Source organism: Emys orbicularis, chromosome 5 (genome assembly GCF_028017835.1).
Source record: "Emys orbicularis isolate rEmyOrb1 chromosome 5, rEmyOrb1.hap1, whole genome shotgun sequence".
NCBI classification, from domain to species: Eukaryota; Metazoa; Chordata; order Testudines; family Emydidae; genus Emys; species Emys orbicularis.
The window spans coordinates 30881962-30898861 of record NC_088687.1 but is presented as its reverse complement, the minus strand read 5'-3'; the positions used below and the strand labels follow the sequence as shown (position 1 = coordinate 30898861).

The 16900-nt window shown below is 39.8% G+C and overlaps 1 protein-coding gene across 1 annotated transcript; it reads left to right on the top strand.

Moving 5' to 3' along the window:
* The first annotated feature begins 3939 nt into the window (after positions 1–3939).
* On the top strand, positions 3940–15532 carry RRH (retinal pigment epithelium-derived rhodopsin homolog). The gene is made up of 7 exons (XM_065405807.1): positions 3940–4078; positions 10084–10274; positions 11647–11746; positions 12549–12702; positions 13086–13254; positions 13370–13548; positions 15430–15532. The coding sequence occupies exons 1-7, from the start codon at positions 3940–3942 to the stop codon at positions 15530–15532; spliced, it is 1035 nt and encodes a 344-aa protein (XP_065261879.1).
* Positions 15533–16900: the final 1368 nt, after the last annotated feature.

Here is a 16900-nt window from a genome sequence, read left to right as displayed (position 1 = left end):
AAAGCAGCCATTAAAAGGGCAGGAAATTTAGAGTAAGCTTACAAGAAACCCAAACATTTGAAAATATGCAAAATCACAGTTAAGGTACCCACACTACCTTAATATTGATTCTGGACAATTTCAGTGTCCCATCTTTTCTGTGACCCTTGTAGCTGCTTTGTAAGATGCTGGTTTTGGATTGTCGATTTTTTCTAAGAACTTTTGAGAGTGCTCCAGCCTATGGCTTAAACAGCCAATGAACTTGTAGAGTTCACAAGTGGGATAAAAAAAGTGTACCTGAGCAATGGCTTTTCCTGATTCTTGCCTCCATTGTTGGTTACATCTAATTACACTGGATCAGCATCAGAAGGCTCAATCCGCTGCCTACCAGGGTACTGAGCACCCTCAGCAACCTTGCATGACTGGGCCCTCACAGAGTGGGGAATGATTGCCTTCAGTGAGCCATTTGTGTTTAGAAATTTTTTAAATAACATTTTCTGTGGAGTGTCTTTGACAGTAAGGCTAGATGTGGCATAATCACTATAATTAAGAATAAATCATTCTAGTTCTTGTCACAGATAACACTATTATTGACGGATAACAGTAGTCTGAATTTCTGATTTTTTTCATGCTAGCGCTAAGGGGCAAAGTGCTAAGTATATATTTAAGGTAGTTTGGTAAGTTAATTGTGCATTTCCATATGCACATCCAAATATCTGGGTTTATTGTATGCTTTAATTCTGAATTTCTTGCTTTGGTTTTTTAATTTTGTTTTGCTAAATACAGTGTTCTTATATGAACTTTTATCCCTAAGTTAATGATAGGTATTAGCCTTAATTTAATTTTGACATTTTTTGGCTGAGAATTTCCTTACTTTAAACAAATCCTAATTTGGGAATATAAGGTATCTAAAACAATATGATACCTCTGTGATATTTAGCTGGCTGCACAAATCAGAAAACTGCAATTTTTCTGATGACTAGGTATAAAAAAGTGCATGTTTTCATTCGCCATTATCTGAATTTGATATTCAGTTTAGACTGGAAATAGTTGTGGCCTGTTTTTCGTAGGTGCTAACCTCAGTTGACTTACATGGAATTTACAGGAGCTATAGAACTTCTGAAAATTGTGCCAAAAAATGTAAGTAAAGAACAGATTTCAACCAGATATCAGTATTCATGGAGGAGAAACATTTTATGGTTTGGTCTTGTAAAATATAGACAGCAAGGTGCTGAGAAAGTGGTTTCATTGCCAAGACATCATCTCTTCTCTCCTTACAGACACTTCCACCCTGCCCCCATTCCAAAGACTGACTCAAGTCCTCGTGTGACAAAAAAGTACCCCATTGATACAAGTACTAGCTGCAATGCGAGAACCTATACAAGTGAATGCAGATCTTTGGGCATAATAGAAGAGATGGGGCTAGCTCACAGACTTATCCATGATCTTCTATAGCAGTGTTTCCCAAACTTGGGACGCCGCTTGTGTAGAGAGAGCCCCTGGCGGCCGGGCCGGTTTGTTTACCTGCCGCGTCCGCAGGTTCGGCCGATCGCGGCTCCCACTAGCTGCGGTTTGCTGCTCCAGGCCAATGGGAGCTGCTGGAAGCGGCGGCCAGTACGTCCCTCAGCCCGTGCCGCTTCCAGCAGCCCCCATTGGCCTGAAGCAGCAAACCGCGGCCAGTGGGAGCCGCGATCGGCCGAACCTGAGGACGCGGCAGGTAAACAAACCGGCCCGGCCGCCAGGGGCTCTCTCTACACAAGCGGCGTAAGCTCTCTGGGGAGGGAGTGTCAGTCACTGTTTGTACAGCATCTAGCACAATGGGTCCCCAAATTGGTCTCTCGGTGCTACTATAACGTAAATATCAAATAATAATGTTAAAACATTTATAATGGTCAAGAGTTTCAAACGTAATTAGTGATTTTGGGTGCTGTCGTGTACTCTGTACACATTAGGTTGTAGGGCTGCTACTAGCAGGTTAGGCTTCTGTACCAGGTTTGGACTGGCTACAGAACTTCCATCCTGGAGAGAGATACAAGAGATGTGTTCTCCTTAAGATACTTTAATGCACTGCCAAGTATGGCTGTTACCAACTGAGGTAAGGTATGTTGCGCACGAAGCCACCTAGTTTTAGCATTCCACCACAGGCGCCTCAAGTTTTGGCTGTCCAACTTGAGCCACATCAAAAGGGCCTGCCTTTCAGAAAGTGCTGAGCACACCCTCAGAAAATCAGGCCCCTTTAAAAGTTCAAATTGACCGCTCATAATCGCTACTTTTGAAAATAGCGGCTATTGTGTTTTTTCTCATTTCAGCCATTCACTTGATTGTAGCGTGTTTGAATTTAATAACAAAGGGAGATGTCAAAATAACAGGCTCAAATGGAATTATTTAATTAAAAAGATTAAAGATTAATACAATATTAGACTACATAAAGAAAACCTTCATTACTTCCTCCTGTTAATGGTGAAAGGACGGCACCCTGTTCTCTTCCTTGGTAACTGATGGAATTCTGGCTGTGGTCATTCCCAAACTAACTCCCAAACTCTCTTTTCTTCTATAGGGTGTGAGGCAAAAATTACCTTCCCACTCTTAATTTCACTATGTGTTCTGTTTTTGATATATCATTTTATGTAATTACTTACAGAATTTATTTTATGGAAACTTAGTTTACGTGATTGATAAGCTAAAGGAATTTCTAATTCAGTTATTAAGAACACCTGTTGTAATAAGCACTTCCTTTGAGTTAAAAACGTCTTTCAATGGGTCATAATTTCATAAATCGCAGAAAACATCTGTGATGACAAATGTCCCTTATAAATGACAGAACATAATTGAGATTATAAGCACCCCCTTATCAATTACCCAGTCTTAGGCTACATCTACACTACAGGGGGGGGTCGATTTAAGATACGCAAATTCAGCTACGCGAATAGCGTAGCTGAATTCGACGTATCGCAGCCGACTTACCCCGCTGTGAGGACGGCGGCAAAATCGACCTCCGTGGCTTCCCGTCGACGGCTCTTACTCCCACCTTCGCTGGTGGAGTAAGAGCGTCGATTCGGGGATCGATTGTCGCGTCCTGACGGGACGCGATAAATCGATCCCCGAGAGGTCGATTTCTACCCGCCGATTCAGGCGGGTAGTGTAGACCAGGCCTTACTTATTTTAACATACTTCCGTAGGTTCCCTTCCCAAGATGTCTTGTCTATCTTAGTAAGATCAGGGTAAAAGATTACATACATTCTATTACTGGGTTCACTTTCCCTTCATGTACTAGATTCAATTGAAGGACAAAGAACTTTTCAGTTTCAGTAGGTATAGGGCACTAATCATATAAATATACAACATAAAAAGGATTGTGGTTAACATGTAAAAGAATTATGAGAGTTTAGCATATGGAAATTATGAAAGGTTGATATTTACTAGCAGGATTACTAAAATCAAATCAACAAAAACTTCTGAGACATTATAGTAAGGAATAAAGGTGGAGTTTAGATTAGGTGTATCCTACACTTTAGAGAAACTCATTTTTATTTTTAGTGTTCCTATCATGTGTGCTCTGTGATTATTAGATTAATTCCAAACAAGGCTGAAGTTCTATTGAATCTAGCCAACTCTTGTCTAGATCTTCTGAAATGTTGCACAAGAAGTTGAAGGAAAAAGTGTGGGGGCATGTGACAGCTAATCTCTTTAGCAATAAGACTCTGAAATGTAAGCATCTTGTTGGAAATGCACCTAGTTCTGTGCTGCTCTTTGTTTTGCTTAGAAGCTTTTCCTTGCACAAATTGGGAATGTAAACTCCTTTGCATAGTCCAATTAAATCCTGTTGGTAGCTTGTCAGTGGAGGGTGGGGGGGATGGGACTTTTTTTTTTTTAAATGGTTCAATGAGTCTGTTTCATAATGAAAGAATTTGCCTGAAAGGATCTTGGAGTGTTTTGTGTATGTCCTCTTGAAGAACTGACATGGAGGGAATACCCCAATTTCTTCAGTCTAAAATGTTTTGGAATGTTTCAACTAACTCCTCAGAGAGCGAAAATGAAGCTCAGTCAGCCTTTTCACAGACTGAGCACAATATAGTCGCAGCTTACTTAATAACAGCAGGTATGGAGGTTGATGGGTTATTTTTTTTTTTTTACATGGGAATTTAGGCTTCAATATTCATTTTGGGTCAAAATGCCAATGAAATGCCTTTTATATACAAAAAGCAAAAGGTCTAGTGTCTCTCAACTTGAAGGTAGATGAGTAGATAAGTAACAGGGTGACTAAAATGTGTAGAAACTTCTAAAATTAGGTGTACAGTTTAAGACTTTATTGCATTATTTAAAAAAGTGTATTTTGCTTATATGTGATTTTAGCAAAAAATGCAGATTTCTGCCAAAGGAATAAGAATAGAAGTTGCAACATTTTGCATTTTTCAGTGATGTGCTTGAAGTTATCCTGATCTGTCATATATTCACAACAATGTATGTGTAGTCTAGTGTGCATGGGTGTCTGTGGGGGGGATGTAAGCGGAAGTGTTGGAATGTCACTGAGAGGGAGGGGACTGCTCATTGATGGGAGACAAGCAGACACTCGTTTCAGTCGTATGTTTCACAGATGACGCATTTTAGGAAAAGTAGCACACATGTTGGGGGCCTGATCCAAAGTCAGTGTACTCCCACTGATTGCAGTGGGCTTTGGGACAAGGGTTGGAGAAGCTAAGATCCTTCTCAAATATGAAATAACTTTTCTTGAAAATTTGTTTATTTCAGTACAAATGCTTTCATTCTACAATCTAGCACATTTAAAAATATGCCTCTGTTTATTTTATGCCTGTTCAATTGAAAAATTAAGCCATTTTAGGTATAAATATTTTGTTAGGAAATACCATATGTTTTGGGCACACATTTTCCAGCTATTTTCAGTTATAATTAGTTTATGAAGAATTTTCAACTAATTATTCAGATTTTATGGTTTATGTGCATTAATTATCAAGATCAAATTTTGCTCAGTGAATCTTTTTTGTATAGTATTTGACAAATAATACTTCTGTTTAAGATGAACTCATTTAGTTTTTTTTATACCGAGGCTGATATTTCAAACAGCTCTAATGTTTTTTTTAGTTCTTATAGTTTTGCTAAGAATCTATTGTATTCAATAATAATCTATTGAATAATATATTGAAACTCTACTCGTTGGTGCCACCAGATCATTTGCAGATAAATGGATAATATTGACACTCTCAGAAATGAAAGTCATTTGTTCAGACTTTGATTTAACTCAAATTGACTGGATTAGGGTTGTATCAATGTCTGGTTTATCGAATAGTTTGACCATTTTATGAAGAGCAATATTAACAGGGGAGATACAGAGATTAGCAAGGGAAAAAAACCTGTCCTCTTTCTCTCTCCCGTGGCAACTGACATGTGGGCTCTACAAATGGGTCTGTTGTATATATTTGCCAGTTGTGTAAACCTACAGTACTGGGTTTTGAGTTAAAGGGACATAGTCTACCCAATATTCACACTTCTGTCTGAAAACGTTTTACTAACTGTTACGAATACGGTCTGAAATAACTATAGCTGAAAAATCTTTTTCTTTTCTTTCTTTTTCTTTTTCTCTTTCTTGTTACTTTGTCTTAGTTGATTAGGGAAGCCGTGCTAGCAATGATTGCAGTTGTAGTATGAACCTAGGTTTAGTGCAGGAACTTGTGCCAATTAGTTTGGTCCATTTCTGAACACCTCATTCTAACAAATTCTCATCCTAAACATGTTGGACAGTAATTCAGTTCCATTGTCATGAGAGGAAGAGCTCATCAATGGAAGACTTTAACCTCATTGTATTAGTTAGCAGATGGAGAAGATGACAAAGGAAAGGAAATACAGATACAGCGGTCATCATTAAGTCAACATTTATCAACAGCTACTGTGCTACAGGTTTCAGAGGGGTAGCCGTGTTAGTCTGTATCAGCAAAAACAACGAGGAGTCCTTGTGGCACCTTAGAGACTAATGAGGCCAATTACTTTTGTAATTTCCCCTCACTTGATATTCACCCCTTTTCATAGAATCATAGAATATCAGGGTTGGAAGGGACCTCAGGAGGTCATCTAGTCCAACCCCCTGCTCAAAGCAGAACCAATCCCCAACTAAATCATCCCAGCCAGGGCTTTGTCAAGCTGACCTTAAAAACCTCTAAGGAAGGAGATTCCACCATCTCCCTAGGTAACCCATTCCAGTGCTTCACCACCCTCCTAGTGAAAAAGTTTTTCCTAATATCCAACCTAAACCTTCCCCACTGCAACTTGAGACCATTACTCCTTGTTCTGTCATCTGGTACCACTAAGAACAGTCTAGATCCATCCTCTTTGGAACCCCCTTTCAGGTAGTTGAAAGCAGCTATCAAATCCCTCCTCTTCTTCTCTTCTGCAGACTAAACAATCCTCAGCCTCTCCTCATAAGTCTTGTGCTCCAGCCCCCTAATCATTTTTGTTGCCCTCCGTTGGACTCTTTCCAATTTTTCCACATCCTTCTTGTAGTGTGGGGCCCAAAAATGGACACAGTACTCCAGATGAGGCCTCACCAATGTCGAATAGAGGGGAATGATCATTTCTCTCGATTTGCTGGCAATGCCCCTACGTATACAGCCCAAAATGCCATTAGCCTTCTTGGCAACAAGGGCACACTGTCGACTCATATCCAGCTTCTCGTCCACTGTAACCCCTAGGTCCTTTTCTGCAGAACTGCTGCCTAGCCATTCGGTCCCTAGTCTGTAGCAGTGCATGGGATTCTTCCATCCTAAGTGCAGGACTCTGCACTTGTCCTTGTTGAACCTCATCAGATTTCTTTTGGCCCAATCCTCTAATTTGTCTAGGTCCCTCTGTATGCGATCCCTACCCTCCAGCGTTTCTACCACTCCTCCCAGTTTAGTGTCATCTGCAAACTTGCTGAGGGTGCAGTCCACGCCATCCTCCAGATCATTTTTGTCAACTGTTGAGAAAAGGCCACTTCCACCTTAATTGAATTGGCCTCATTAGCTGACCCCCCACTTGGTAAGGCAACTCCCATCTTTTCATGTGCTGTAATATATACTGCTTACTGTATTTTTCACTCCATGCATCTGATAAAGTGGGTTTTAGCCCACGAAAGCTTATGCCCAAATAAATTTGTTAGTCTCTGTTAGACTCCTCATTGTTTTTACTGTGCTACAGTATCAGCATCAGCAGATATTTCGCCATGCTCTGAAAAGGAAATAACTGCTAGAGCTTGGTTTACAGTGTGGTTATTTTTTGTTTTAATGTTGACCACTGGTATGTTCAAACCATTGAAAGCATTTATGTCTCTGTGGCTTGCTCACAATAGTGAAATGGAACCATCTTAAGTTTCATGGTCACAGAATAGCTTCATTACAAGTGAAGGATCACTAACTGAAGCTGCAAACTCCCTTTGTAGTTAAAACATTGTAACTATTCAGGAGTTACATTCTACTTAAGCTCACAGTAACAGGGTCCTGCTCTATTGCCTATAGAGACTGCCTTAATTTTCTTTCCCTCCTTTAGCAAGAAGAATAAGAGGGGGGAGCCCCTTTTGCTGTTCTTGATCAAGGAATGTACAAGGCTCTGTTACCTTGACTGTGGCAAATATCACAAGGTTTATTTGAGGAAATCTGAGAATTTGTAATCCTTTCATGCCGAGACTTCTCACAGAACAAAGTGGAGGCTCCCTACGGCTATTTCTGAATCTGGATAAGTTTTTCCTTCATTTTAATAGTCTGTGCTGCTGTGCCATTCCTGCTATTGGTAATCATCAAAACATATGTGGCCTCAGTACTGTTACGTACACCCAGCACCTTCTATTCATTTAAACGCATGCTGTACAGGAAACTTTTCCTGTCTGAACACATGCCCACTCTGATAGCTGCTAATGTTCTGAACAGCTTGTGATAATAAAAAGAATGAAATATAGCTGAAAAATCAATGAGACTTTGCTACATTTGCGTTTAAAATGTTTGATTTAAATATGATAGTTTCTGTAATATAGGTGATTAATACTAACTAATGATACATTGCAGTGGAACTCCTACAATGAGGCACACGTATAATAAAATGTCACTGATTTACACAAATGGAATTTAGCCATTTCATTTAAGAACTGAAATGTTGGCATTGTACTTGTGTTTTTAGAGGCTCTTTTCCAGGATTTCACCACTGCTATCCCTATATGTAAGTTGTTACTCTTTTTCTCCTGTTTCCATATTAATTGTATATGTGTCATGGCTATATAGGTGGACATAACGGTTTACTCATTATACAGGTAACTTGTATATATAAAGCTATATTGCCCATGTTGTGCATTGTGGGCATGTCTTATTGAGCACCAGTGGGAGTTGTACATATGAACTGAGGTGCTTGAAGCCATTAACATTTACAGTTATACTACCTCTGTTGGTGAGAGAATTAATCTGTTCTCTGCTACATACACAATACTTCCTGTAAACCAGTAGCAGAGAACTGGTTGACCACTGTTGCATTGTCATGAGCAGAGACAGTGAAGCAGTATTCAATATTTAAAAATCTAGAGTTTGTTTCTCCTTTCTGTATGCCAGAATCAGCAGAAGTTGAGTAATGTCTGTCAGGACTGAGGGGAGCCAACGGGGTCATAAATCACACTGGTGTTGGGGTCCAGAAGGGAGCAGCAGGAGGAACTGAGGATTTCAGTGAGTGGATTAGCTCTTGGGGTTCAGGAATGTTGAAGAGTACATTAGAGACTCAAAAGTACAGCATTGGAGGATCAGGACTGTATCTGCTCTGAGATCCAGGAGGGTAGTAACTGACAGCCAAGAACTGGATCTTATCTCACTACCCAAGAGAAATGGGGCCTTTCACAGTCTGAACAGCATAGCATTGAGCTTTCACTCTGCCTGATTTCATGTGCATGCTTGTGTGTGCCAAGCACCTTATTACTAGTAATTAAGATTCAAAGTTAACACTCCATTAAGATTCAGATCTCTATAGGTGCTATTGTTTCAGTTTCTCTGGCTGTATATTCAATGAGACAACCATACACTGATGCTCATTGTGAAGCTGTCCCTACTGGTTGTGAATATAGGAAAAATTAGGGTGCTTTGTTTTAAATGAAATCATTAACTGAGAGAGGAGAAAATGGAGACTTCATCCACATTGATCCTGTAGATAGCATGCCGAGCACACTGAAAGTAGTGTCTCCAGCATAAGGGCTAGTGCTCAGCACGAAGCTGCTGTGCAGAATGGCCCTCACGTTGGGTCCAACCAAGCTACTAGTGAAGTCAATTGGAAAACTCAAAGGAAGCAGGACTGGACTTAACGGAGTGGAATATATACAATGTTCAACAATGTGAGCAAACTCTTATGCCCGCAGTGAACTGAGCACTGATGAGCAGGGAGGAAGTGGGTGTGCCTAGAATGGAGACGGATGATCAAGGCACTCTAGCTTGCTCATAATTTAGCACATGCAAATCCTGTGCCATTTTCATTATTTTAGAGTTCTGCTGCAGAGCTGTCCTTAGCAGAAAGCAAGTTACTGCAGTTGCTGTGAGGGGCTTGCAGCAGAAGCCTTTATGTGGAGCTTGTGAAGCAGTATCACAGCCAGCTGCTCAATGCCAGAGCGTTTTTGCCAACCCAACCAGCCTGCTGCACCCACTCCTTTCAGTGTACTTAATTCTGCTGGATCATGACAATGCACTGGTTCAGCAGTGCTAGTGCGGGCTCAGCGCTACCTCTGCAGGACTGAGCTCTTAAGATTTATTTATTTATTTTATTTTATTTTATTTTATTTTATTTATTTATAAGATTCTAGTCTGAGAGATTCTGGATACCTGCCATACCCACTGAGCTCAGATAGTGAGGCCCTGATTCAGCAAGATACTAAAGCATGTCCTTTAGTACTTAAAATTAATCATGTCCTTATAGACCTTGGTGAATCAGAGTTTGTCTATAAATTAGGAAAGCTCTCTCTTAAATATGATCTTTGCAGATTAAAATAAACCCATTCTATATTTAGATTTTATTATGAATATGTATTTTGGTTTGTTACGACCTATACTGTGTCGTTATTTCTGCTACTTGTAAGGCTTCCTTTTTCTGTTTTCACAGGGGTGATAAGCCTTCTCAGTAACATAATTGTGTTAGGCATCTTTGTTAAGTACAAGGAACTTCGGACAGCAACAAATGCAATTATTATTAACCTGGCTTTTACCGACATCGGTGTTAGTGGCATTGGTTATCCTATGTCTGCTGCTTCAGACCTACATGGAAGCTGGAAATTTGGATACACCGGATGCCAGGTATTTGAGATTTTTGATATTAAATCAGGGACCAAACAAGTACTAAGCAATTAAACACAAACCTGAATATATGAAAAATACCTTCCTTTGATTTTTAATGTTCTTTAGAGAGGAGTCTGAGCTGCAGAGTTTGGGTCCAGGTCTGGATCTGAACTTCCTTAAAATTCAGTGGTATTTGGATCTGGGGAGTTGCTTAGGACTCATTGCTAATTTTCATTGTTTAAACTTTGGAAGGTTATTGAAGCATAAATTTGTATTGATGTTAAATATACAATATTAAAATAGCTATAACAAAGTAAATCCCATTACTTATTGTAGAATTCATGGATGCTTCTCACCACTCAGTAACCAAGATTTTCAAAGTAACCAGTGATTTTGGGTGCCTCAATCTTTGGGTGGTCAAACTGATACACTTTAAAGTATCTGATTGGCAGAGGGTGGGAGCTTAGCACTTTCAGAAATCAGGCCTCTTTGAGGCATGTCTATTAAGGTACCCATAAAATAGACTTTTGCATAACCAGTAGTCATCTTGAAAATCTTGGTAAGCATTCAAAGAAACGGCCATCTTATTTTAGAATTTGCACAATTTTTCTCTCTTCATGTAAAATTGTCACCAAAAAACATTATATCATTAGCAGAAATGTAATAATATTTGCTGACTGTGCATGCAGTTACTTAAATATGATTTTTACCTAGGAAATGAGTATTTAGCAGTAATATTAATTATACACCCTGAAAATATTTGTCTGGTAAAAATTAAACAGGACAGCAGAATGCTCCCAACAAGATCTGAAATCACACACAACTTGCCTGATTGCAGATTTAATTTCAAATTCAAAATTCAGCCAATGTTCACCAGCGATCCAGGGCCCTCATTTGATTGCATCTAGGATTACTTATATTTTTGGGATCAGATCTGAGAGTTTCCACTGTGCCTTAATTTGAGTTCTTAGGATCTTTAGGACTCTAAACTCAACTTGATCTAAACTGATCTGGTTATAACTTCTGCAGTAAGAAAAATGTTGTTTGTGTTTCCCCAATATGAAACAAAAACATTAGATAAAAAATAAACAATTTTGCATCCCAGGATCATGAAGTTCATTATTTAACATGAGTTAAAATAAATGGTGGCTTTTGGCAAACTTCTTCAATGGGATTTATGAGGGCGTATGCAAGCACACTTATCTTAACATGTTTAGTTTTACTTAACGAACTCAAATTGTTAATAGTTTGTTAAACAAATTGGTCATCGAAGAATGCATTGAATACAACCCATGATAACACTTAGCTTCAGGACACAGGAGAAGACTCAAACCTTTGAAAGCATTTGCAATAGTAAGTGAAATGGACATGTTATCTTTTTAAATTTCAGATCTATGCTGCCTTAAATATCTTCTTTGGAATGGCAAGTATCGGGTTGCTTACAGTTGTTGCAATTGATCGTTACCTGACAATCTGCAGGCCTGATATAGGTACTGTACTCTTGGATATAACTCTTGCACAAAAATGATCATTTTAATCATTTATTAGTTGACATCTATGAACCTTCATGCAAGTTCTTTTATTTCCTCTTGTGGAAACATACTTCCAAAATTTGGGCACAGTTCTACAGTAATTGGTTATGTGAGCTATCCCATACATCGCTAACAAAGGCATGTATATAGAAGGAAGCCATAGTCCCTTGTTTGTGGAATGTTTCCTGACAATAATTGAAGCAGGGGGGACAAGATGGGTTAGCTAATATATTTTATTGGACTCACTTCTGCTGGTGAGAGCGATGAGCTTTTGAGCCACACAGAGCTCTTCTTCAGGTGAATAATTGAATAATACTAAGAATACTAATTGAAGCTGATGTGTATTCTTAATATTGTTTGTTTTCTATACTGTATTTTTCTCTTGATCTTTATTACGGGTTTAAAAATTATAATGGTTAATTCTTTCACTTTCCCCACATCCCCCCGCTCTCTTTCTTTCTCTTAATTCTTTGATATGGCATCAGCAACATCTATTATTGCTAAGCTTTGTGTGGGGGAAGGTGTGATAATGCTGAGATGTATTCCAACTCTTCTTCTGGGTATATTTAAATGTCATTTATCTGTGATATAGGAGAGCTTAAATAAAATGGGGGTGCTGCAGTGTGCCAGGTGCTTGTAAAGATCATTTATAATTACTGTGCTAATTGTCTTGCTTGGAAACATTTTTAGTTCAAATAAAACCTTAGAGAGAAGTAAAAGAATAGAGTGGTTTGATGTAAAAATCTTTGCTTGGTAACAGGAAGAAGAATGACTACCCGCAACTATACTTCCCTGATCCTAGCTGCCTGGATAAATGCTGTCTTTTGGGCCTTGATGCCTATTGTAGGGTGGGCTAGCTATGCCCCAGATCCAACAGGAGCCACCTGCACGATAAACTGGCGGAAAAATGATGCGTAAGATTTTAAAAACTTTGTTTTACTTTTCAAATGTGGACCATCACTTATTTTTATTCATCACCGTGGTCAATGTTTTCTCCTAAGAACATGCCATGCAACTTCTAAAAGACAATGGCAGTTCAGAAGTAGAGACTGAAGCAATCTATAATAAATCAAAAAAGGATGTAAGAATTCTTGACATTGGAAAGCATTAGGAATCCTAGATGTAAGGGTCACTGAGCCTAATAAATCTTATCAAGTTGAAGAAATTGTACTTACCTTTTGAAAATGTTTTTTCTGACTGTTTTATTAACAATAAAACATAAGGGAACAATGCATTTTTCAGTCATTTTTCATGGCTGCATAGTTGTAATACCTTGTATTTATTTTTTGGCTTACAGGTCCTTTGTTTCTTATACAATGACTGTAATTGCTGTTAATTTTGTCGTGCCCTTAACAGTCATGTTTTACTGTTACTACAATGTTTCCCGCACAATGAAGCAGTACACTACCAGTAACTGCCTGGAGAGCATCAACATAGACTGGTCTGATCAAGTAGACGTAACAAAGGTGATGGGGGGGGGGGGGGGGTCTTAATTCTTACATAAATATAATGTTTGATTTTGATATTGGTAAACAGATATAAATGGTTTGGTCTATCAAACATTTTTTTCTTGTTTTACAGATGTCTGTTGTGATGATTGTGATGTTTTTGGTGGCTTGGTCTCCATATTCCATTGTATGCTTATGGTCTTCCTTTGGAGACCCAAAGAAGATTTCCCCTGCAATGGCCATCATAGCACCTCTATTTGCAAAATCTTCCACATTCTATAACCCCTGTATTTATGTCATTGCAAACAAAAAGTAAGTGTCCCATTTTTAAATTAACAACCTCCATCTGCTTTATGATTACTGGGCATCCTAGTTGTGCAGAAAGACCTTCTGTCAGATATGACAAAATATTTAACAAAGATGGAAAGGTTAAACCAGTGCTGAATTATCTGTGATGGGTTCGATGATCTTTTGGACAGGTTTTAATAAAGGTAGGTGGTAGTGTCTGCACCATATATGTCTGAAGGTGTCTGACAACATTTCCATGATATCTTCAGTTGTATCCTCATAAAAATATTTTGCAAAACAATTTCAGATAATGTCCTTTGCCAAGATGGGATCGGGGTGAAATTTGAGTCCTATCTGAATCTGGGACTGTCCACTTTTAATTAAACTGGCTAAAACGTGTGGCTGCTTAGGCTCAAGAGATTCTCAAAGTATTTAGCCTCCTAGCTTCCATTGACGTTAGGAGGCTAAATACCTTGGAGGATCTGGGCCTTAGTGACTCCCATGGATATCATTGCTTGGCTTGGGAAGTGTCATAGTGGAGTGGTTTGAGATGATTAAGAGCAAACCTACAAGTCACAGCTGGCTCCTCTTCTGTCAAAATAAAACTATACCAGTTTTGAGCATAGGTATCATATTGAATTGAGATAATAATTTTGGGACATATCCCTGGTCTCACAAAAACAGCCAAAATCAAGAGGGTTTTGCCTGTGGTTCGGAAGTATACAGAGGTTGGGGACACTGGAATCCTTCCCTTCCCATTCCCCAACCTGCAAGCAGGGTCTGGGACATCCATACAGATGAGCTGAACTGTTCCTGCTGAGTAGTTGATATGGTCTGACTCTTCTCTCCAACTCTGTTGGTTTAGATCTGCCCTTTGCCTAGACCCTCATGTACTACACAACCAGCATGCTTCCATTCACCCACTCATCTCCCTACATTTTATCACGCAGTTGTGCTGACAGGGCCCAACTTGTGCTGGCCTGACTCATGGTGTCCACCAAGCACCGCAGGTGGTGGTGCTGCTGTGGGTGCTCTCCCTAGGGACTAGGGCCGAGTTAAATCAAGTCCTAGAGCTTGCACCTGTGCCTCCTGCTAGGGAGATGACCAGTGTTCCCTCTAATTTTTCCCACCCATGTGTAGAATGAATTTTGTTATGTGCACCAATATGGAGGTGATGGGCTTTGGGGTGCAGGGTGGTTCTCCAGGGCTACGGTGGGGAGAGAGGACTCTCCCCAGGGCTGTCTCCCTGCAGCACCACCTGGGCTGGGAGGGAGAGGCGCCTCTCCCCGCCACAGGAACTCTGGGACTTGGGCTGCAGGATAGGCACCCCTCCTCTGGCCCCAGCAGGTCCGGGCTGGGGGATGGCAGCTGCCACTGTGGCTGGGCCTGTGCTGCCCCGGCCACCCCAGCAGGTCTGGGCCGCAGGCTGAGTTGGGGTCGGGGGAGGGGAGCCCCTCTTGCAGCAGGTTGGGGGCAGGTCCCCGGGTGGGTTCCTTGACCGCCTGCGTGGTGCTAAATAGGCCGCTGCGCAGCTTACAGGGAACTTAGGAGATGATGATAAAATGAGATATTTTGGTATCCCATTTTAAGGAGCCAAATTTCTGAGACAGACCACTTGAAAAATGGGACTGTCCTGAAAAAAATGGATTGTAAGGTCACTCGAACAAAATTCCACTCGTGCTAGTTTCACATTGATGCAATTCCATGGACCTCAGCAGAGTTCCTCTTGATTTACACTGGCAGAGGAAGACACTAGAGACTAACTGAATTCTAAAAGTTTTATTAAAATAATAAGCCTTATTGTTATAGCACATTTGAGTAATTTGATCTTAATTTATCTCTGTTTTTGCTTCTTTATCTATGCCTCTAATCATCTGAATTTTTACTTCCCTCCTCACATTGCAGGTTCCGGAGAGCAATCCTGGCAATGGTTCGATGTCAGACTCGGCAGGAGATAACTATTAATAACGCCTTACCAATGAGTGTCTCTCAAAGCACGCTAACATAATGCGGCTGCTCGAAAGCACTGCCACTTTATTTACCCTATAGTATATGTTTTGTACACTACATGGAAATAAGTGGTCAAACCTGGACCACAATTAAATTTGTATCACACTGTAATAATAATCCAGTCCAACATGCCAGTTGTTTTTCTCGTTGTCTCAATAATATTTAATACAGTTTTTTTTAAAAATCCCAAGATTTTAGTACTGAAGACTAGGCCAATTGGCATAATATGCTTATCCCTCTCAAAAGGCGATCGTGAAAGCTCAGTGTGTTTTGCAACTCTTGGATAGTGGGATAAAATGGTGTGGGAGGGAGAATAAAGCAGGACATGCTTAATTGTGCTACAGTAACAGAAATAAATGTTGTGTATGCATAATTCTTTTGGTATGTGTAATTTTCCCCTTTGAACTCTAAACCAGTTCCCAAAACTTCAGGCACAGTACTACTGTATCCTGCATTCCCTTCCATGTCTCAAACGCAGATTGATCTGACCTGAAAAGGTTGCTTCTATGAGTACTGTAGTATGCAGGCGTATTTAAACTCCAGTGTTGCCAACTCTCTTTATTAACAGTTTTGCGATACATCTCTACCCCGATATAACGTGACCTGATATAACACGAATTCGGATATAACGCGGTAAAGCAGCGCTCCGGGGGGGCAGGGCTGCGCACTCTGGTGGATCAAAGCACATTCGCTATAACGCAGTTTCACCTATAACGCAGTAAGATTTTTTGGCTCCCGAGGACAGTTTTATATCAGGGTAGAGGTGTATTTGGTGTTTTTCTGGCTCCTGGAGCCAAGTAATTATGTGAGAATCTCAGCTTTCATTTTTAAAATAGTAAGATTCTAACCTTTGTGACTGCGGAGAAAAATCTTGAAAATGTGACCCAAGCACATGTTAAAAGTTCAAACCAAAAGGCAAGTAAAAAACCCCCAAATTTATTATTTTAAGATAATCTCATGATTTTTGAGGCCTGACTCATGGTTTTTGAATGCCTAGGGTTGGCCATCTTGGGAATCAGTTTATTCAGGGCTGAAGGGATGAATATCTTTTCAAAGATTCAATTGTAGGTGGTAGTTAACTTGATATTGGTATTTCTGATGTTTGGAGAATAAATATCTTGTCTACTGCTAATATAAAATATGAACAACACTCAGGTCGATCTCAACTAAAACTGCTTCATCCAACTACAACTACTTTACATATTGAGTTCACTTCCTGTTACCCAGTTCCTGTGTCTTTTTTAAAGTGATACAGACCCTTTTGGAATGCTGGATGTTGAACTCTTTACCTTGCACTAACAATAAAATAAAGAGAGAGAATATAGTTTGTTCTGAGATCCGCTAATCTGTTCTAAAAAGCAAACAT

Bases quoted from the DNA above. Each gene is read 5' to 3' on its own strand.
- RRH (XM_065405807.1), top strand. From the start codon at position 3,940: ATGGAGGGAATACCCCAATTTCTTCAGTCTAAAATGTTTTGGAATGTT. The intron at 13,255-13,369 runs GTGATGGGGGGG...CTTGTTTTACAG, and splicing joins ATCAAGTAGACGTAACAAAG to ATGTCTGTTGTGATGATTGT. The intron at 13,549-15,429 runs GTAAGTGTCCCA...CTCACATTGCAG, and splicing joins TATGTCATTGCAAACAAAAA to GTTCCGGAGAGCAATCCTGG.